General features: G+C 39.1%; 1 protein-coding gene across 2 annotated transcripts in view; it reads left to right on the forward strand.

Moving 5' to 3' along the window:
- The window catches only part of TPD52L1 (TPD52 like 1), a 57,691-nt gene that overhangs the window by 17,817 nt on the left and 16,197 nt on the right, over positions 1 to 23,677 (forward strand). For both annotated transcript variants that reach the window (XM_037391899.1, XM_037391900.1), the window contains exons 2-4: positions 1,742 to 1,857; positions 9,186 to 9,334; positions 21,657 to 21,758. In XM_037391899.1, coding sequence (XP_037247796.1) covers positions 1,742 to 1,857; positions 9,186 to 9,334; positions 21,657 to 21,758 — 367 coding nt within the window. The remainder of the gene's footprint in view (positions 1 to 1,741; positions 1,858 to 9,185; positions 9,335 to 21,656; positions 21,759 to 23,677) is intronic.

Below are 23,677 nucleotides of genomic sequence, written 5' to 3' on the forward strand. Positions count from 1 at the left end.
AATTACAGTTCAGTCCTGAAGTTTGAACTTGACCATTGGGTCTTTTAAGTGTTACTCAGTTGTCTTTGGTGATTTGGGCCCATGTTGGCTTCCATTTTTATTTGACCATTGTCTAGCACTTCTGCCTAGCGAATAATCCTAAACTAATGTTTTGCCTTGAGCACAGGTCTGTCTTCTTTTTAGCTGAAGTACCAGTTGCTTCAAGATAGCCTTATCCCACATTACCCCAAGACTTTAAGACCTAACCCTGTTGCCCCTGAGATTCTTCGCAGTATTTCCATCTGCCTTGTACTTCTGCTCCTCCATCCATGAAAAAAGAAACTGTTTTCTAGACTGTGAGGACTAAGTTTAGCCTGATTCCCATAGCAACACTATTAATCCTCAAACAAATACCAGACAACAATTGTGTTTAGAGATGGAGGGGTGTTAATAAAGGTGATTTGGGAGTATTCCTACTGAATAAATGTGCTTTTCTTTTGTTGTGACTTCAGCAATCTAGGTTTTCCTGGCAAGCTGCTTCTTGGGTAATAGCTAAGGTATCAACTAATTCTGTAGGCTTTCAATTTTTATAAAAGGTTTTGTGCTTAAAGGTGGTGCTCTATTCTTGTGTGTGATGCCGGGCAGGGGTTCAGCACCTGTGCTGCTGCTCTTTATTTTCTCACTCAGGGAAGGTTGTAATTAACAAGGCTGAGTTCACCATGTTGTGCTCTGCAGTGAAGTTGATGGTATGAATCAAATCTGTTCTGGGAAATGGAGAAAATCCAGGTACACTGGGGGGGCTCTAGGTAGAAGAAATGACAGAAAGTTTTGCTTTCTGCATGAAAATATATTCAATTTCAAGTTGTTGAATACTCCAGACATGCTGCTTGTAACCTCTATTCCCTACTACCAAAACTTAAATTCTAATCTATTTGTAATAGAGAATACAGGCCTCTCTGGACCTGGGAAAGACATTGTTCTCTTCTGTATTAATCACTATGCAGATGTCAGGAGTCAGCTGAGATGGGTGGTTACCCTGCCTGAAATCCAGACAAAAGTGTTGTCCCAGATATAGCCTGGAGAAGTATTTTCTTCCCCAACAGAAACAGATTGAGAACTTTAAAACAAGTTCTAAAGGAGTGAGAATGTTTTCTGTTATTGATAGGATGTATTTTGTTGTCTCTGTATATATCATACCAGGAAGGCCCAGGTCTCACAAACATTTGTGTATGTGCTTATCTTGGTTATAATGCATACCGATCCTGATCTTGGACAAGCAGAAGAAGAAAGTAACTGGAGGTCCGGTATAATTGTGCACCCTTCACAGGTTTAGATTAAGTGATGAAGGTATGCTGCTCTCTGGCATTTAGAAAATTCAAATGGTAGGTATGGCATTTGTTTCTGCAAACTATGTACATCTGTAAGGTTCTCAAGTTGCTGCAGAGGTACTTTTAGAGCAAAGGAGCAGGGACATGTTTTGTCAGGGACTAATGAGGTCCAGGGTGATTGCTTTCTGGGAATGAGTGGTGCTTTCGCATACGAAATTGCTTCTGTGCAGACTTTACCAACTGATACTTTTAATAGCTTTTCAGAAGCAAAAAGGAGCGGAATCCAAATCGTCTTTAGCAGGAAAAAGTTTTGTTTTACTTTGTTTTTTTCATGGTGTGTGAATATTATATCTTTCTTAATTTTCGGGGAGGTCAATATTATAGCTGAAATAATTGATAATGATTGTCTTGACCTTTTACCTCTTTACTTTAAGGCCTGTTGGAAACCCAGTCTTTGCATGAAGCAGATGAAGATGTAGTCACTGATGTTGATTTCACCAATATGATTTCTGAAGAAGAAAAAGAAGAATTAAAGATTGAGCTAGCCAAGGTAATGAATTTGAATTTCTGTGTTACTGTTTCTGCTTCCTTAAACCGGAAAACATTAATTGTAGGATGAAGTACTACACATTTTAGTGAAATTATTCAAGACTACAATAATGTGAAGCGGTTAATTTCCTTAGATATATTTTGAAGATTGTGTGTCTTCTACTTGACGATTGTAAAGAGGAAGTTAAATATACCTTACCATTTTAGTCAAGACATCTTTACTTATAAACCTTCCTTTATAAAGAATGAAAGGTGCTGTTCTTATGAGGTCTGTGGTGGTCTTGTTTCAGTGCTTGTGATGTGGAAAAGATTCTTTTTCTGGTGCTCAGGAAAAGCTGCTGCTGCTGGTTATAGAAGAGAGTGATGATAATGACCACAGTAATTTCACCAAATTTTTGTTTCCTTTGGCACTGATGTGTTTGGAAAGGGTTATATTTTTGGTTTACATTTATTTGCTTAATTAAAGAACTTCAGGAGATGTCATGATACTGTGAAGGTTTAAAAATACTACTTAATAACAAGGAGATGGGAGGAAAAAGGTGTGAACCATGCAATAGTTTTATTAAAAAGAATAAAGGCACTATCTAGATTGGTCTACAATGGGAGAGTGTATTCAGTTTTGATTACTGCTGCTGAATGCCACAGAAACAGAAGGGAAATTCCAAAATGGAAAATGAGAGAATGGGGAAAAGTGAGGATTTACCTATTTTAAATACAACACAGGTAACAGAAATCACAGCTGTATGAAGGTGGGGAATTGTTTTTGTCTTAATTGAAATAATGAATACAACAGAAATATTTAAATTAATATTAAGTTGTAATATTAAATACTGTAAGAAGTCACATTCTTAATGACAGTCAGGTCATTTGCCTTCCATGCCGATTTAGGATTTTCTAGTGAAACAAACCCCAAGATTATTTTTTTGCTTTAATGTTTTATCAAGCCTTGTGTTCCTGAGTTGCTAGTTAACTTTTACTACTTTGCTGATCCTGTCACATCTGTGAATAATAATAAGGAAGCTGAAACTTGACATGTTCCATTCATCACATAGCAATGAGGTAGGAGTTGGGATGTTCTTTACTGGATTTTTATCTGTACCAGAGACAGTGGGACACACACTGAAACACAGTAGGATCCTTCTGAACATTAGGACACACATTTTTACTGTGTGTGTGACTGATCACTGGTGCAGGTTGCCCAGAGAGGTTGTGGAGTGTCCATCCTTGGAAACAGTCAAAAGCTGTCTGGGCACAGTCCTCTGCAGCTGGCTCCACATGGCCCTGCTTGGGCAGGGTGGTTGAACCAGATGACCTCCAGAGGTCTGTTCCAACTTCAGCCATTCTGTGATTCTCTGCTGTTTTCTGGTGAAAGGGACTTGAGAGGTAGATGAAAACAAGGAAGGAAAAAAAGAATGTCCTGCAACGACCTGCTGATGATATGCCTTTGTCAAGAGAATTAATCTCAAGTGGTTCTGGGCATCCTTTCTGCTTGCTGATTCCTGTGGGAGCAGAGAGTTCTCTGGTTCATGGTAGAAACCCTTTAATTCATGTACCAACACACAAGTGAGAGATTGCCTCTCAAATATTATGAGCTTGGCTGACCTATAAATTATTTTTTTAATTGCTTGCAGCAGTTTACTGGAACACAGTTTATGCTTAAAAACAAAATAAAACTGGTAATCATGCTAAGAACAGTTTGGTAACTTGAATTTAGAGTGAACAAAGTCTAAACTTAATTGAGGCTTGTAATTCTTGGAAAAGAGTGTGAAAAATATATAAGACCCTGACTCCTTCAGAAAGAAACCTCTGTGGGAATTGGCTAATGTTTCCTTTTGAAAAGCTATTAGTCTTTACTTTCAATCCCTCTCTGCTCCACCGGTGGTAGTTTAGTTTTCTTTCATGTCCTTATGTGTTGGGTAATACCTGTTTGAGCCTGTAGGAACAAACACCTGTCTTATTATTCTGAAAGGTTCAGATCTTCCTTAATGCTGCAATCACTTAATAGTTCATATAATGGGGAGGTGTTATGAGCACCTGTTGTGCATGTATTTAAACAGAAAAAATTAGCTGTTGTGCATGTATTTAAACAGAAAAAAAATTATGTTCCATCTCTATTGTCTTCTTCCCCTTCCCTCCCTGACATTAGGAGGGGAACTAACATTGCTGTATTTCTGACACATTTTTTGTATCCTCTTTTCCTATTCTGCTGCTGGTAGTCTCGTACTGGAGACTTTTCAGAGCGTGGACTAAGTCTGTTCTTGTATTGGTAGTCTGGCTAACACGGCAGGGCTCTGACTAATCAGCCCTTGGAATTTCTACAGTGTGAGTAAAATGAGTAACCCTTACAAAAACTTCTAAGTCATTTGAATTAACAGAGGTCAGCCTGACATTTCAGAATAATAGCAGAAAATTGTAAAACTTTACGTGAGGCCAGAAACTTGTGAGCAGAACGGATTTTTATTTCCTGCTCCCCCCAGCGTGAGGAGCATGATACAATGACTCTTGAATCATGATGGGGGCTGAGGTTTTGAGCTATCTCACTCATTGCTTCAGTTGTCCTTCCATTGCACCCATCACAGTAGTCTTTTACTCCTTGCTGTCTTCCACCTCGCATACCTACACAGAAGCAGCTATCTGGTTTGATCTACAAGCTTTCTAGCTGATGCACAGGTTCTAAGTTCATCTGTGTATGTTACTGCATGTTTATTCTCAATTTGAGGAAAGATGCGAGTACCATTTTCTGCAAAATATGGCTAATTTTATTTGAATGTCCCTGATTCCTCTGGGTGCTGTTCGCCCAAGGAAAAACTTATAAATCAACAGGTACTCAGCCTGGAGGTGTAAAATTTGAGCTATGTGATTTGGTACAGAGATTAAGCGCCTGTTATGTTTTGTGCAACTCTGTTATTCTGTTTACGATTACAACTACTTTTTTTTGAAGTCTACCATAGTAAGGTGCTCACATTTCCTTACAAATACTTTAAACATTTGAGTATACATGTTATAATACACAGCAATTTGGAAAAGAGGTAACAATTCAATGATAATCACTAGGTTACTAAATACAATAGCTAATCAAAATTTAGGAGTCCCGTAGATTGGCTTCATTAAGAGACAGTTTTTCTGTGTGTTTGCTGTAACTGTGTCTTCTGACATAAAAAGGATTATGTGAAACAATAGTATAGAGGAGATGCAGTCTTGTGGTTTGGTTTTTTTTTTTTGAAAGCCAGTGAAATGAAGGAAAACATTATTTTCTTCCTCACGAAGTGATCTTTCTGTTACCACTCACCCTCTCATAGTTGTTTTCCTACCACTGGTGTAGCTGGTGCTTCCTTATTACGTTTTTGGTCTGTCACTTGTTTTCCAGCTTTTCATACAGGATATAGCTGTGCAGAGAGTTGATGTTCGGTTCTAGCACACCCAGGCAGATGCATGCTGTACTCTGGCTGCCGCAGCAGTGCATGTGGTGGTGAGGTGTGTGAGCTTGCCCTGAGAATCCAGGGTGTCTCCAAGCCGCGGCTCCACGATGTGAGAGTTTTTATGGCAGTGCTCTTTCAGAATTTCTAACCCAGCTGTTTTCATCTGCGTGCCTCCTGGCTGGTTTTGGCAGCGTGGCTAGGAGGTGCTGCACTGTGAGCCAGTGAGTGACGTAGCCATGCAGGCGTGAGTTGTGGTGGTGCATCCAAAGACGGGTGTGCCAGCTCGTGGGGGGCAGCGGGAGTTCCTTGGGAGAGCACTGGCTCCAAGACCTCCATGTCAGGGTACTGTGGCCTTGGTTTCTCTGCTGGCTTTGCTGTAGCTGCCAACTCCTTTTCAAGTTTTTGTCACCGTATTATCACACTGCTGGTTGCGTAACTCACTTTTTATTTCTTAAAACAGTACCTGACAAAGCCTGTCCCTCAGGTACATCTCACTCCTAAACAGTCACATTTGCCTTCCTTTCAGTAGTGATGTTATGTCTGTGGTACAATACAGGACCTCTATGGGTGTACTGCGTGTGCTGCTTTAATTGATCACTGCTGCCTTCTCCGTCTCCAGCCACTTGTTCTGCCCTCCATGCTGTACCCACACAGGTACTTGTGCATCTCTCTGCACTGGATCTAGGAACTGATCCAGCTTAAAAATAGCCCTTGATTTTTCTGTGATGGCCTTTACCTGTGTGAGGAGGGCTGTGCAAACAGCCAGGCTGGGACACTGCACTTTTGGGTGATGTAGTAGTAGGGAAACAGGATGCTTAATCTGACTTAGAAGTATACATTTAATTATGCTGGCTTCTGTTTTCTGTTGGGACACGTTAATATTTTAATCGTTTACTGCCTTGTCCTTAAAACTAGCATAATAAATGCTGAACCCACTGTTTAGCTTACCATTCAATCCATTCATCGGTATCATTCAAACCAATAGCTGAATCTTTTCACCTTCACATTTTACACAGTACTATGTGTATCTCAGAATATAGGTAATATCAACTGACATAATTTTTTTTGTTAATAATAGTTTACGCAAAATACTCAGTTTCACTGAATAAGTACTTTCTGGTTTGTTTTTTTATGAGCTGTTGTATGAGTGTCTACTGGAAAAAGTGGGAAAGGTTATATTTTGGAAATTACCGGGGTGGTTTTTTTCAGGCATGCCAGCATCTTAAAAGGATGTTCAACACTGTAAAATGTAGAATTTGCTCTAAAATAATCAAAAAAGACAAAACAAGGGAAAATACTCTTTTGTGTTTGTGTTCTGGACTTCACTGTCCTTCTTCCATATTATTAGTCAGTCCCAGGTTTCAGGGAGATATTTCTGTAATTGTGGACTTTTTTTCCTGGGGTCTCACCTTTCTGTGATTTACATGTTATTCATGTCAGCTAATCATGGGAATCATAATGTCTTAGGTGGTCAGCTCCTCTCCTTGCTTTTACATGTCCCACACAATAATGGAGGAAAGAAAAACCAGCTATTAACTCAGGTTCTTAAGCCTACAAATATGGAGAAGGGAATGTTGTCCCTCTGTGAAGCATCTATATTCTTCTGACTTTGTTGCACTTAGAAGGGAAACGTGAGGACTAGACTAGAATTTCTGTTGACTTAACCCTAGCTTCATAATGGAGTCTGCATTTAGAAGAGTGGACTTTTCAAAAATGCCTGAGCAGGTGATGCCTGACTTCCATGGGAGTTAGGTATATAACCTCCTTAAATGCTTTTCAAGATCCTACTGTAAGTCCCTAATCCTTTCTACCTGCTTCAGTCTTCAATCTCTGATATCTGAGCTCTTGAAGGAGGCTTTGTGTCTGCCAATATATTAAAATGATGGAACTTGAGGAAGATTTTGTCAATTCAAAACTGATTTCTAAAGAAAAATAATTTATTATTTTTAATAGTGTCAGAAATGTTCGTACGCCATTGAGCATGTGGTTAATGCTTGCTTAGGGCTTTACAGCTTTAGGTGTGTATTCAACAGAACAGATGGAAAGTAATTTTAATAGAAGCCATTGAATGTTCACATATCCAGGTACCTAATGATCAGCCTAGTGCTAGTCCATATGGAAAGCATTAATTTTTAAGTACATGTAAGCATACTGGTATTGGTTTAAGTTAAGTTCTTTAGCAGTGTTACGCAGGCAGACTTGTGCACTCAGGGGTTTGCTGCGGGTGGGAAACAACTGCAGGGTTCTCTCAACTGCTGCCTGAGGAATGCTGACATTTGTGATTTCTACTTTCTCTAAGCATCTAACCAGTTATCCTCTCAGAAGAGAAACTTATGCTGCCTCTTGACAGCATTTCATTTGCAGGTTAGGAATGTAATGGAGCATAAAGGACACGGGAAGGAATAAAGTCACTTTGGATTGTTATGTATTTTACTGCTGAAGTGTTGGCATCACAGGTGTTGGTGAATACTGATATCTGCTCCACAGAGGTCATGATTTTGCTTTGTGTTCATAGTCTTGCTGCTTAATTCCTGAGCTGCTTGAATAATTCAGATAGCAGGTAGTGACAAAAGAGAAATTGGTAGCTGGGTGATTCAAGGGCGAGACTTTTCCAAGAACAGTGAGCTTGCAACCAGTTTTACGGGGAAGAAGAATGTACAAGTGTGTAAAATAAAAATAATGGTGGTATTGACAGCCTAAATATAGCTCTGGAGGTCAGCAACTGATTCAGCTGGTGCTTGCCTCATTCCCTGTAGCCCATGGAGTTAAATCATAGGGAGAATGTGGTTCCAGGGAACTTAACATATGGCAATCAGATACATTACCATATGTTATCCTATCAACATATGGAGGAAGGAACACAGTTAGTAAGGGAATTTCTAAACCTGAAGTGGAAGGCAGCTGCTCTGGTGTCACTTGCCGTTGTTAGCTTCAATACCTCTGAGTGCTGCCTGGGATGCTTTGGGATGAAGGCAGCAAACCCCTGCTCGTGCTCACAGGAGTGCAGCCCAAGGAGGAGGATTGTGCACCTGTGGTGGGCTCGTTCAGCAGTCCCTCCTCTCAGTCAAGTGCTCTGGCCCATGCCTTGTTAGAACACTGGCTTGGTTTAAATGTTTCAAATAATGTGCACTGCCCAGAGAATTGTATCCCTCTGTTTGGGCTGAACGGCATCTTTACAACTTGAATTTGCAGTTTGGTTGATGACTAGGAGCTCTGAAAAGACTGATCAGCTGTGTCTTCTCAATGCTTCTTTGCTTTGGTTGGAACCTCTTCACTCATGTTAACAGTCCATCTGCTGCATATTTTTATGTTACTATTTTGAAATGTGTAGTTGCCTAAAATATATAGATAAAACTCGTGTGTCAAGGACATAGCTTTTATGATACTTTCAAGTCATATGTTAACATGTGATTATTTTTTTTATCTGCTCCTGAGAATTCACATCTTCTTTTTTTTTTTTTTTAAATGAGAGAAAGACAAAAAGCTGCGAATACCAAAGTTAAAAGCCTGTGCATTCAAAGAGAGATGTTTGCCTGAATTATCCACTTCTCTTGTTTTGCCCATTCCCATTTTACTAGTGAATGAAAAGCTGATGTTTGAGACTTCTCATGCCCTGAGGCAGATAGATCTTGATCAAGTCGTTCAGTAGTCTCCCCCTTACTGGAGAATTCTCTGTCATGTGTATGCACATAGGTGACTCAGTTTGAGACATTAGTTTAGTGTAGTGTCAGTTCTGTTCTGAACATGTCTTTGCGATCTCGACAAGCACTTGAATCTGTCTCTCTAGTCACCTAAAAAAAATGCAAGTTTATGTGAAATTCATTTAATCTCTTAACATTGTATGTGTTTACCATTCTGTGAGAACAGGCTAACACTTTTCTCCTTTCTCCTCCCTCTTTGTTTCTCTTAGCTAGAGGATGAAATTTCAACTTTGCGGCAAGTGCTAGCAGCCAAAGAAAAGCACCTGGTTGAAATTAAACAAAAACTTGGCATAAGTCTGATGAATGAACTGAAGCAGAACTTTAGCAAAAGCTGGCATGATATGCAGACAACCTCTGCGTGAGTACAGACCTTGCACAAATTTATCCCTATATGTTGTGTAGCGTGTTGGAGGTATTGTCTTGATGAGTGCTGCTATGAAATTTAGCAATTGAAACAGCTGCCAGGAGCAGTAGATAGTAGGGACAAACATGTCAAGCTTCTCAGAGCAAGGAGACCTGAAAAAAATTCTACAGCAGCAACATGCTTTGCTACAGTCTCTCACCTCACTCTTGCAAAATCACAGCAGCTAAAACTTCTGTTGCCTGAGAAGGTTATCTTCCTGTCCCATGAGACATTTTTATAGAGTCCTTACTGAGGAAAGAACTTTTTTTAATCTCAATATATTGTATTTTTCAACTTCAAAGAGAGACAATGAAAAAAAATAAAATTACCAAAACATTAACAACTATTCAAAAAACTAGTACCATCATCTAAATTATAAAGAATACTGGCAGAATCAGTTGGTGTTTGACTCTGCTTAATTCCTGCTTTTGGTTGTCCAAAAGAAAAAAAAATTGGAGTAACTGCACCATCTTTGAGGTTATCATAAGTCCTACGTATGTTGGGTTTTTTGTTATTTTCCAGAAGTGTGTTCTTAGGCAAGTCCCTGAAGCCTCTCACAGCCTTGGTTTACCACTGTGCAGAATGTGTAACTGATTCACAAGAGTTCAGTGAAACTCACCTTGTGTAATATATAAGCAGCTTTGGGTTCCTAGTGTGAAAGGTAATGCATAAATATGAAGAAACATTACTGCACTACTGTTGTTGAAATGGCTTTAACTTGTTGGGTTGGTTTTTTTTTTGAACCAAACCGGTTGTACTGTGGAAGTCTGTAGTCTAAGTCGGTTACTGCCTTCTAGGAGAGTGCCAGGTGTCATCAGTTCTTGGATGAGAAAGGAGGAGAGGGACGTTTTTTGGGCTGCAGCTTGCTGCCAAGAACTACTGGTGTAAGTCTTTTGTCTCACATAAGGAAGGAGTTAAAAATACACATACAGACATAGTGATAAGACCTATCCTGATTCTGCCACAAAAAATGTTCAGACCCAGGATAGGCAGCGTTACTTGCAAGTTTCAAACACTTTTTGCTCTGTATCTCTGATGGAGTGTCTCTGAGAGAGATGGTGAATAATACTGAATTCCAAAGCTCCAGGAAAGCCATGATAATTACTGAGGGGCTGGTCTCAACTTCGTACTGGTCTTTATACTTACATACATTAACATGCCACACTCCTCTAAAACTTGTTGGGCTGAATTAATAGCAACACTGGTAGAAAGAACCACCCACCTTTCGTCAAGCGCTGTCTGAGAAGTTATTTTATTATTTATTTTTTTTCTTTTCAATTGACAACTGAATTTAACACTTAGGGAGAAGCAGGAGTGAGTTGCTCCACAACAGACCTGAGCTGGGAGTCAACAGCAAGGCAGGCAGGGCAGGGGCAGCACCCGTGAAGGAGCAGTCCCACAGTACCTGAACAGAGAGCAGAGCAGGTCCAGTGACACTAAACAGGGTCAAGCCAAGAGTTCAGATCTGAGTCTGCAGCGATGAGCCAGGCCCAAGGTCAAGCCAGGAAGTCAAATCTGTAGGTCAAGTTCAGTGAGGTACTGGGCCAGATACAGACACACCAGTAACGTAACTCAGGCAAGGACCAAGGGCTTCAATGTAGTCTAAGCTTTAGTGTAGCTCCCCATGAAGGGGAGATGCGCCTAACAAGGCTTCTCCCAACCTTCTTGCACAGCACTGTCACTACAGTCTTTCCCAAGGTTACACAGTTGTGCAGTGTCAGAGCTAGCATTGAGCTCAGGTGGTCAAACTCATAGGAGTGGTGGGGGAAGAGTTTGCAGTGCCTCTTGGTGTACCCAAGGCCGTGACAGAGATTTGGAAAAAATAGCTAAATATTTTTACATTAGAATAATCATTCTTTGTATTTTAATGAGAAGTCAAATAAGGCATAAACCCTTTAATAGGAAATGTAATTTGTATGTCTCCTATCTCTTTTGGACAGTTTCTCAGCTGGGTCTTATTTCATGTGACATGTCATTAACAGGGGCATCCATGCTAGCGCTGTGTGGGTGTTTGGCATGTGCTAGGAGAGGATAGTCTAGAGACACTGAGCTTTAGAAGAGGGGAGGGGCACAAGACACCTGAACTAGAGTTACTAGGAGACACTAGCAAAATTTTGAAACAAAAACTTGCATTTTTACTTGAAATTTGGTAGCAAATTCCAAGAGAGCTTTTCATTTTCACTTCACAATGTTGGTATTTTCCACAAGGATAGAAAAACTTAGGAGACTTCATCAGTATTGTAGGCTGCTACTTTTTAAGATGAGTTTCAGAAACAACAAGGCATTAGGTGATGAGTTTCCACAAGTAGTTATGTGGAACTGAGCAGCAGAAGTCCATTTATGCCCTTGAAAATCCCAATATCCGTGGCCCAACTACTGGATAGTTCTGGCTGACACTCGTGCCAGTACGCTGATGGTAGTACAAATCACGGTAATCCAGCATCACCCAAATAGCAATGGGATAGCATTACTCACCAAGATTCTGCCATTTACTAAGGATGAAAAGCCTGTTTTAAAAAATAAAAGTTCAAAATATTTACATGTCTGTACTTCAGGCTTCTAAATCCACAATTAGTCATTTTAAATTTTAAAATCACCTGTTTTTAAGGAGGCAAATTTTGCTTTCACTCAGTTCTTACTGGGTTTTCACTTACTGTGCTTTTCTGGAAGTTAAAACCGCTTTTCTTTTAATGGGGAACTTTTCAAAGCCATGGAGAACAGCTAAGCGCCAAATTTTTGTCCTTTTGTTAGTAACTTTTTTAAAGCTTTCTGTTTAGGAATGCAGGGTTAAAATGGACTTAAGAGGCAGAGGGGTGGACTTGTCTCAGAAACGGTTCTGTAAAGTGTATCTGAACACTAGTTAAGACTAACTCACAGGATGGATGCCATCTGGAATGACTAAATTTAAGTTGAGATTCTGACTATTTTAAAGCATTTATATTTTAAATAGTTGACTATGGGTAACTTAGGAGTTAGCCTGAGCATGCTTGACGTGTACGTCAGAAATTGTCATTAAAGGATTGCTATGATTAAAAAGGAAAAAACCCCACACAAACCCAGTCATAGTTTTCATACTGAGGAAAGCTGGAGTTGGAGGTCAATGGGCTGGTGTCCTCTATAGATTGAAGATTATGTCAGGCTCAACATACAGATCTGTACAAAGTCTGTTTCCTTGTCATTAATTCAGGCTTTAAGGTATCAAAAGCAATTCTGACTGTCTCTAGTAAGAAGTGATATTTGCAACAGTAATATGCAGCCTTTTTTGTATCAAATCAGCTTTTTTTTAAAATCAGCTTTGTTTTTCTCCAAAGAAAACCTGTAATGTTGTTTGTATTTTTCAACCTTGTATGAAATAAATTTGGAAGTCATTCACTTATTATGATGACCAGAATTGTAATACATTTTTCAAGTTCCTTGTTCATTTCCCAGGCTGTTCTTCAGTGCAATGATTTTTAGTATTATCTATGTGCTAGGTAAGGCAGGGGGTTCTACTACAGGGGATATCAGTAAACTAGAGAGCAAATGATTGCCTCAAGTTTAATTTGCTTTCTCGGTTGCAAGGCATTCAACTGGAATGACTTTCCCCCACACCTTTTTAAAGATCAGGTTTCAAGTGAATAGAGGGTGGGTGGATATTCAGATAGCTTCTAGCAATGCAAGGTTTTTATTTGTAATTTAAACATAGATAATTCATTCTTATGTAGATGCTAGAAGCAGGGTAATGTTGGTGCCTTTTGAGGTTATTTAGTTTAGCTTTAAAAAATCATTAAAAATCTCTTTACGGGGATATTTACAAAGACCATAATTGAGCTTTTCTAATTAACATTTTGCTACAAAGGAAAGGGTTTACGTAACCTGAATCCAGTGTGTTTACATAGTTAAAGCTGTTTGGTTGTGTTTCAATAACATTCCCACAGCTCTCGCTAGCCTTCTGTACTTCAGATTTTCACTGCATAGTGCATTATGTCAATCTTTACTGAAGCTACCTTCTTACCATAGTTTTATACAAATTCACAGAATAGTTGAGGTTGATACCAATGTCAGGAGACTGTGTAGTCCAACTCCCCTGAGCAGAGTCAGCTAAAGCAAGGGTGCTCAGGACTATGTCCAGTCAGCTTTTAAATATCTCCAAGGATGGAGACTCTACAGCCTCTGTGGGCAGCCTGTTCCAATGTTTGATTACCCTTACTGTGAAAAAAAACTTTTGCTTTTGTTTAAATATTTCTTCCATTCAATTTGTGCTCATTACCTCTTGTACTTTCACTAGGTAGCACTGAGAACAGTTTGCCTCTATCTTCTCTACTACCTTTCATCAGGTTATTTATACACATTGATGAGATCCTCCCATGAGCCTTCTCTTCTCTAGGCTCACCAGTCCCAGCTTTCTCAGCCTTTCCTCATATGAGAAATGCTCCCAATCCCTTAGACATCTTTATGGCCCTTCACTGGACTTGCTCCAGCATTTCCATGTCTGCCTTGTACTGAGGAGTGCAGAACAGGGCCCAGCACTCCATGTGTGGCTATAACCAGGGCTGAGTAGAAAGGAAGGGTCACCTCCCTCAAACTGAAATCACGCTTCCTAATGCAGTCCAGGACACTGTTAGCCACCTTTGCTGTGAGGGTACATTGTTGACTCATGTTCATCGTGTTGTGTACCAGGACCCCAGGTCTTTTTCTGCAAGACTGCTTTCCCTCTGGTTGATCCCCAGCCTCTACTGGTGCATGGGGTTATTAAACCCAAACTGCAGGGCTTTGCATTTCCCTTTGTTGAACTTCCCAAGAGTCCTGTTGCCTCATTATTTTCAGACAGTCAAAGTCCCAAGTAATAGTATTCTTCAGTGCAGTTACAGAATTGCATTGCATTGTATATGGAGAAGGTTACAAGGGTTAATTTATCCTTCTCACCAGTCCCTTACATGAAGCACTGACATAGATCCACAAAATACTTTGACCTTTGCTAAGCGTGTATGTTGGAACCATGTTCAGCTTTGTCTTTTGGTGCTTTTACCTCAGCTTTTAATTTGGTGCTCTTCCAGCGAGCTTCAAGGGAGATGAAAATGATTGGGTTTGCCACTAACCCTCCCCCCACACAAAAAAACATACCCAAACACATTACTCCAGACGTTCAGACCAGCTGTGCCATGGCCAATACATTATTAGAAAGGTTAAAAACTTAAAGAGAACCCATTTTCTCCCTGAGGGCTGTAGTAGTGAAATGAAGTTAAATGTTTCAAACCCCATATACTTAGTGATTCCAGCCAGGGGCTTGGGAAGCTTTTGACGTGATGGAAGGTGGACACGTGCAGGACTGCCGTCTAGGATAGGAGTCTCACAAAGCTGTGTTTCAAAATGACTTTTCATCTTTTCCCCTCACAGGCAAAAATTGTCAGTTGTTGTAGAAAGGGAAAATCCCGTGAACTAGAGGCCAGAATCAAGAGAACTGTAAGTGCTAGCTCCGAACAACATGTCTCTTAGGCAGTGCCTGGGGCTCTCTCAGGTGAATGGCTATCTTTTGAGGCCACCTTAGGAAGTTTTCAATATTGCTCTGCTTTTACATGTAATACTTGCCTGAGATGTAGGACAAGAACATTCAACATGGACTTGGCCTTTCCCTCCAGAGACAGAATAAAGTTGACTACTGGTTGAAAACTGTGTGAGCAAACTTAGTTCTGCTGATAGGGAACCTGAGGACAACTGTATGGGTTTCCAGAAACAGTGGGAACTTAATGTTTTGCAGTTCACATTTCTGCCAGGTGATGAGAAAATAGAAAGTAATAGTTGCACTGCATGTGTTTTAGACTTAAAATGTACAGTACCTGCAGTCTTCATTAGTATAACTTTAAATATATAGTAATGTGTTCTGGAGGCTCATAATTTTCTCAGGAAGTCAGATACAATTTGTGGACAACCACAGTCCTGCTGTGACTTTTAGGAACTCAGTGTACCATGTTCCCACACACATACTTATTATGAGTGGTAGTCGAAGAAATGTGGGTGTTTCTGTTCCTTGCAATGTGTAATCACCTTTTGACATTTTCTTCTCTGGATTTGCGAGTGTAGCAGCTAAGTAAAGAAATTGCAGTTTGGCTTTAGCAAGCACATTACCCATGTGTGAGCCTGTGCTATATGGGAGGAAAGGGAGCCTGTCACTTTCACTGACTTTGTAAGTCCTTTGGGTCAGATCAGGCAATGTTCATGCCTTCTTCAAAGATAATTTTTTTGCTGCTTTCCCACATGAATCTCTGGCCTTGAATTTGGAGTATTAAGGTTGGAGAAAGGACTTTGAGAAGTTGAGTCTATTCTGATTGTCCCTTTTCTAAAAGATGTATGTCCTCTTTTTTACACCAGAACCTTCAGCTAATTGGAATTCCCCAGCAAGGTCAGGTGATCTTCTCCAGATCAATGAATATAGTGTTAGTTTATCCAGGAGGAACCCACTGTAATTATCATTTGGTGCCAGAAAATATGTACACTTATATTCTAGTTACCTGTATGTATGTATATCTAACTCTAAGAAGCGGAGGGGAGGCCAGGTCTGAGTGTACATTGGAATCTCTGAAATGACCAGGATTAAAAATATCCAGGAAAGGGTCAGTGGAGAGGGAAGGAAAGGAAAGAAAGGAAAGGGAAAGAAAGGAAAGAGAAGGGAGAAATGTAAGGAGAAGGAAAACCAGAAATGAAGCAAAAGGAAAGAGAAGGAAAGGAGGAAGGGAGAGGAAGGAAATGGAGGAGGAAGAAAAAGGAAGGGGGAGAAAGGAAAAGGGAGACTGGGATATGTTTAATCTGCATAATTTTGTTGATCTAGTGTACGGTACAGAGCCCACAAACAGAGTCATAGGCGTAGTCTAAGGTCTGATGAACTGTGAAGTTTCACCCTGGAATCTCTTAAACTCATCTGTGCTTGAGCCAACATATTGTGCTTTTCTATCTGGAGATTAACTGTACCACAGCTGCTTGTTTTTCCCCAGTTCTGTGCTGCAATGCACAAATAGTGCCTTTTGCACAGTTGTATCCCTATGTTTTTGAAGATTACAGTGCAAGACAGCACAGAATATTTGTCACCTTTGTCTGGCACCTTTCCTGACCCATGACTCTCTCCAGCCTACTGAAGAGTCATCTTCTGTGTGCTGTGCACGGATTTCTGGCTGCAGGCAGGTCCCCTGCGACCAGCAGAGGTTCAGTTCCCTCGGCTCTGCCCTTCCTCTCTCTGCAGGAGAGGAACTACCTGGGGCATACTTCCTTTGACTGATTTAGGCATATGTACCCATCCCTGTGCCAGCACAGTTTCAATTAATTCTTAACATACCTGGCAAAGGGAAGAATATCTAAAAAAGTAAATCTGTCATTTGTTTTTGCAGTTGGAATAAATTTCAGATGAGCACTAAAAAAACCCAACCCAAACAGTGTAACACTTTAAAGTTCATTTGTGGGCAAAATGGCAATATGATTGCTCTTCGAGAGTGTTTTGTACATGTTTTCTGCCATTTATATATGCACTTATTTCATTTGAGCATTACTGTAATTTAATTAATGCTGAGCCCTATTTTTCCCAGAAAATCGACAGAAAAATAGTTTTCTAGCTAAGAGTTTCTCAGAGATCCAGATGCTTTACATTGATTCCAGAAATACCATTCTTAAGCTGACTAATGGTTTGAAAACTAAAAGCAAGCTCAATAGGGTATGGCTTGTGCTACCAGACTCTGCTCTGCTGTATGGTTTTGTTGTTAATTGTTTGCATTTTGTTGCATCTTATGTAAGCTTTATCACAGAAGAGGGTTTCTCAAATGGATTAATTTGCCAGCAAGCATTGATGAAGAGGCACAATGCTGAATGAAGATGTACTAATTAGTGGATGTACTAATTTTACAGACGCTGAATTTAAATTCTTTATAATTTACTGTAGTGAGTCAAATGTGCAGCTTGCCATGCAAAATATGGATATTAATTTTGTAGCCTACTTTTGTCAGCAACCCACGTATTGCACCTATAAAGGAAGGTTAGCTTCAGTTCTGCCATGTGAAGGGCAATTCTGTACTGAGTTGAGATGAGAGCAAATAGCATGCAGTATGATTATCCTGTCTTACCCTGCAGATGATGTTGGTCATTTAAATGTCTAGTTCTATGATCTCTCTACATGTCTGCTGCCTGGCTATACTCTATATGAAGCACTGTTTTCTTCACACACTGTGTTTTATGAAACAGTATTTTCTGTCATTTACTTTCACTGGCTGTAAAAGTCAGCTAGTGAGACCTGGTTGTCGTATGATAACACAACCTAAATGCAGTATATGAAACTGTCAGATGAAAACGTAGCCAAAATATGCTGCAAGTCTGCTTTGCCTAATTAGTATGTTACAGTATTGGAGATGTGTTATCTTTAAAGATTCTTCTAAATGCATTGGGCATATTATCAGAATATAACTGCAATATCAGAATATTTTATGATAAACTTTAATAATCAGTTTTATAAGCAATTGTTTTTGTTAAAGAAATCCCTTATTTTAAAAACTAAATTATAATTGGAAGTTGGTGGATGAAATTCTTAGTATAATGTAATATGAAAAGGTAGTGTTCAAAATTACACAGGTAAGTGTTATTTACAAGTTTACAATTGTGACAGCAATTCCCATACCATATTTGTTTAATCCTTCTGTGAAATACATTATAAATATTTACTGTTAAATATAAAGCATGGAATACAATCCCTGTTGGCCACTACCAGCAATTCTGTGCTATAGAGGATGTTTAGATGCCACAAAAACAGAGAAGAGATTTCTACTCTAACTGCATCTGGCATAGTGCTGTTAAACTCAGGGGGGGTATGGTGACTTTGTATTAGTGTAAGAAAGACACAGAGCCTAATGGTGGATTTGTGTAAAAATACACACTGGGTTGGATGAAAGGTGGTATTTCTTGAATCTCTGTGTCCTAAATTCTCTGAGTTTGTTTCTGCTGGAGCATTTTGGCCTTAAGATTCAGGGTCACTGACCTTATTTCAGCCAATGACTGACTGACTGCTGAGATGCTGTCACCTGTCTTGATGAGCTGGGTTGTTCAGTACTTACCTAATGATTGCCAGTGATGGCTGCTCAGAGGATGAGTGCGTACAGATATTGTAGATGACTTAGCATGCCGGAGCAGGTGGTGTTAGGAGGAATTAAGCCCCATGTACAGCACTTTTTCCAATGAGTCGATGTTAGTAGAGCTTACCTGGAATATCCAACTTTATTTCTGCTCTTAAAGGTTTCTGAAAATTATGTAAGCTGAGTGCATTAAAACAAAACTGCAACTGGTGTTTTTTACACAAGAATATGAAAACTGCTAGCTCAGATTATTAAAGCTATGTACAACTGAGAAGATTGCCAGAGGTCAGAGAGAATATGTCGAAGAGATCATTGTTACTAGAGTGTTTGGCAAGGTATTAAACGAATACTGTAAATATGACATAACTATGAGGATAAAAATGCCCGAGCTAAAATATGGTGCTGTATATCAATATAGAGTGTAACTAACTACAGTAAGGCAGTGTGTTCTGTGGAAAGATTATTTATGAAGGAGGCATAGTGATGTACGTAATGGTGGAGAGGCAGGGATGGAGGCAGCTTGATTTTTAAGTTAGCTGTCAGTGAGCTCTACTAAGATGGAAATTACTGCTGCTTGTCTCTGTTGGCAAGTATTGCATGTTGCACTGCATTTTTACCCTTGTTATTTTGTTGGTCCTTAAAGCTTCTCTTCGTCATTGCTGAAGGGAGAAGGGGTTCATGTCACAGGTAATTTTTTTGAAGTTGGTGATGAAAAAAGACTAGTTGTGTAACAGTCTTAGCTGGATTTACACTGTTATGTAATGCCAAAAGTATTAGGCGCATAAATGCAGTCTCCATGTCTTCCTTGTTAGTGGAAATACTGGGGAGGATGTTGGGTTTATGAGTTTTACAGAGAAAGCAGTTTTAGCTGAAATGCCAAAAATAGGTGTTATTTCAGCCAGTTCCCAGAAGGTATCTTCTAACCCATGTAATGTTCAGAAACATGTAGTGGAATCTAACATTTCTCAATTAAATTTGAGTCCGTCTGCTCTATGGGGTATTTGGGACTATTGTCCTAACAGTTTTACACAGTTGTGAAGAACCTGGAGCAGAAAGGTAAGTCATGGAGATGTTTTATCACAAAGCTAAATATGTCTCTGAATAAAATTAACTCCAAGGTGTCTTTTTCAAACCATCAGTTCAGAAGGATATCTGCAAAGTATATTTACATGTACGGTCAACCTATGTATAAATAGATTCTGCTACCAATGATTTTTTTAGGCCTCGAAGTCCAGTCTTAGCCTCCATTTTGTCATCAGCAAAATGCCACTTGTGCTGAATGGTTTAGGAAACTTCTCTTAAGAAAATGTCTGAAGGCTTGTATGCTGTAGGCTTTAGGATACTTGATTTTCATTTTTCTCATACGCAACGCTTATCAAAAAGCTATGTGCTTATAGCTTGACTGAAGCATCGTTAATGTCCATTTTAGGGTTTCATCCCATTCTAGTTTATATTGAGAGTATATCCGCTGACAGAAAGAGAACGACACAGCTATTGAACTAGTTAAGCTAGAGAGTGAAGCCTCGGTGATACAAGAGCATTTTTGGTCTTTTTGGTCTTCTCTGTATTCCACCAGAGTAAATAAAACAGGTATAACCAGTACTCTGCCTTTCTGTTTATAACTTTTCCTCCTTCTGCCACTGATGTAATGTTTTAGCCCTTGTTGTCATTAAACATTGTGCATGTCATTGATTCAGCTTAACTCTAGGTTTCTGGATATTTGGTACCTTAGTCTTAAGCTGCTTCCTCTACACTGCCTTGCTAGTTAGTCAGCGAAAACAGAGAGAAGCACCTTCATAGAAAGGGATATTTCACTTGGCAGTTTTAGAACTTTATGTTAGTAGTCTGTAAGATATTTTGTGGCTTAGGAACATAAAATCAAAATATCTGTGTTGGGGAAAAGTAATTGTTGATAGAATATTGTCTGAAAGAATAAAACATGTGGCATCTGTCTTGTAACTTGTGGTTTGTAAAACGGAGTCCTCAACAGAGGACTTTCAGCAGTAGATTTCCCCTCCTGCCCCCAAAAAATTATGTTGCTTTCATATACCTACAAGTAAGAAGGATATATTCTGTTTCAGGAATTAGGCGGTGGGATATTTTTATTAATCTCCAGCACATTTTGGTACACATTTGCAATTTTACAGATTTTGTTCAAAGGAGAAGTAGAATGAGTGGAATTGTATATCTGAATTTTGCATGATAGTTTCTTCAGTTCTCTTCTGACAGCGCACACCACAGGGTACAAGTTAGCACGTGTTCTCCTTTTGTTACTAGGTCAGTATTTCCAATTCTGAGCTTGTCTGCGTCACTGGGAATAACAGATAATTTACTTGCAACGAAGCCTCTGACATGCTCATAATTTAGTCAGCAGAAAAGCAACTGTGCAGAAAAGCTTATTGATTACTCTGAGAATGCAACTTAACTGTATTGAAGGGTCTGTGTGGGTCAGAGCATATATTCTGGATCAGTAAATTAAGATGATTGTGTTTGAATGTACGCTGTATGTGAAATGAATGACTTGTAAAAGGATTCAGCCCTATTAAGAATATGTATTCATTGTCTAGATTTTTTCATCTTTGTCTCTCCTAAAACATTCTTCCTTTAAAGAAATTTAAAAAGAAGTAAAATTGTAGAATATGGAAACAGATTTGATCTATTTTGTCTAATTTAAAATATCAACAAGTCATTTTGAAGTGTATCTGTTAAATGTACCTAATATGTGTACGCAGGTAAGAGCAGAGTTGCATGTGTCCCATTTCTTTTTGGTGCTTTAGACAGCAGATTTTGCTACCAAGTCAGTGTCTGCTACAAGAATGCTTATTTCATGTAAATGTTATTTTCTGTAAACAGAAATTTTATCAAATAGGTATTCAACAAATCACTGCATTCCACTTTTAAACAGCTTGCACTGACCCACTCAGGGGATGTTATCTGCAAGGGAGAGAGACCTGATGAAGGATTGCTTTGGAGAGCATTTTGCTCACGTTAGGATTAAACTGCACCTAGGAAGCTTGTGCAGAAGTGGACAACTTTGTAATTTGTTTTGTGCTACAGTTACTATGATTCTTAACCTTCCAGTGGATGGGACTTGAAGATGTGGAAATAAAGGAAAAGGGAATTAATTGCAGGGGATTCTAGCTTCTCTTTTTTTAATACTTATCACTGTTTCTGTTCTATTTTTTTGTTTCCAGTTACAAGAAAACACACGAGACCCTGAGCCATGCAGGACAAAAAGCAACAGCAGCTATCAGCAATGTAGGAACTGCTATCAGCAAGAAGTTTGGAGATATGAGGTATAGGGATTTGCTGCTTGTGTGGTCTTATTTTGAGGACAAAAAGTCATCTTTCAGCTCTTATTTTCCTTCTACATTACTGTTTTAAAGGTTCAAGTAGTTTGTAGTCAGACTATTTTATAACATTCATGGTTTCAAACAAAAAGCAGGGATAATGATGAATGAAGATATAATTCTTACTTGAGTGCTGGCTTAACAGAAAACATGGCATTTGAAATCCAAGCTTAAGGAAATGTACGAGTAAAACAGAACAAAAAATTGCTGTTAGATCTTTATTCACCGAATTTTGTTCATACATGGATTCTGGAGACCAAGACCATCTGATGAAAACAAGCCTGCCTTGGAGCTGCTTATGGAAAAATAAATGAAAAAAATAATTCAGGCTGGTTTTTATCAGCTTTTTCAAGATCTACAAAGGCAAAGTTTTGTTCTGCAGTTGCATATATTAAAAAAAAAAAGAAAAGGATGTGATGAAAGTAACAAATTGAGATCAGGAAAAGAACTGTCACTTAAATGCAACTTAAATGTCAAGCTTTATATGTTTTATCTTTAGAAATGTTGATGTTAAATTCCCTCAGATTGGGAGCATAAATGAAGAAATTGTACACTGTAAACCAACACTTCAGTTTTCAGCATGGTAGCAGGATTACAGAACTTCCTAGGTGGTTTAGGGAGTTGATCTTTTTGTGATGAAATAAATGGACATCGGTAACTCTACAATATATTGTTTGAGCTGCAGAATTAAGAGTCATTTATTAGAGGTATTGGCATATACTGGCTTTCTTGGTCATTTTGTAATGCATGAGGTAACCATATCTAAGATCTCTGAATCTTTTTTGCAGTATTTCAAATATGTATGGGTTTTTTTTTTGCTGCAAATGGTGGAAGCACAGATCTTGGCAGCTAAAACTCATGTTTTCCACTTTTTTTATTTTTTAATCTGAATCTTAAGAAATCTTCAGAGTCCCTCCTTTATACCTACCTTTTACATACAGTTTAATAAACCCTCTACAGAAGTACTACTGTTTTTATAGGTGAAACTAAAAAAGGAAAATCTTCATCGCAAAAGGAAAATACATCGTAAAGTATGATCTGTTTTACAGTGTCTTCTTCCACATCACAGTTTATAATGGAAATCTAGTGAGTGACTTGCAACCAGGGTATGAACATAAACTAAGGCTTGTTTGACTTGATACAGTTAAACATCCATAGGTAGTATATGCCTTTAAAAGGATATAAGAATAAGGAGGCATGCAGTTACATTTTCCTAGTACATTTTTTTAGCATTCAGCAATCTTAGAGCTTAAAACTTTCTAAAACAGAGGTTTGAGTTTTCATTTAAAACCCTTTGAAGGGTTTTTCTTCATTAGTTTAGCTTGTTGTAAAAAAAATATTTTAACTTGTGTAAGCTTTCGACATTCATACACCTCATGTCTCCCCAGATGAACAGTTATGTAGTAAAGAAGTGTGTGGCTTATTTGTTTGTTCATTCATTCCCTGTTCTGAGTCTCCCTGGTCTTTCCTTTGATGCTTTCTGGCTCTTCTATTATGAGAAACAGTGAGTGTAGTCCTGCTGCTGCCCTTCATGTCACTCATCATTTTCTGTGATTTTTACCATATTTTACTTCCCTCTTCTCCAGGCTGAGGCTCCAGTTGCATGAGTTGCTTTCTCAAGCTTTTTTCCTACCTCTGTGTATTCTTACTGCCTTCCCTGCATTTGCAGTTGTATTCTGTGTTTCTGAGAAATGCATGTGCTGCATGGAACATATCCTCTGTTTAATTTTCTGTGCTTTCTTAACACTTCCTTCTGTAAAAAGACAAGCCCACTTCTCAGTGAATAGGTCCTGTTGCTGTTTCCATGCTTTAGATTACAGCAGTGACCAAAGAGTTGGTGCATGAATACCTTCAGCGCTGGCTCT

The sequence above is a fragment of the Falco rusticolus genome, chromosome 6, assembly GCF_015220075.1.
Source record: "Falco rusticolus isolate bFalRus1 chromosome 6, bFalRus1.pri, whole genome shotgun sequence".
Classification (NCBI taxonomy): Eukaryota; Metazoa; Chordata; class Aves; order Falconiformes; family Falconidae; genus Falco; species Falco rusticolus.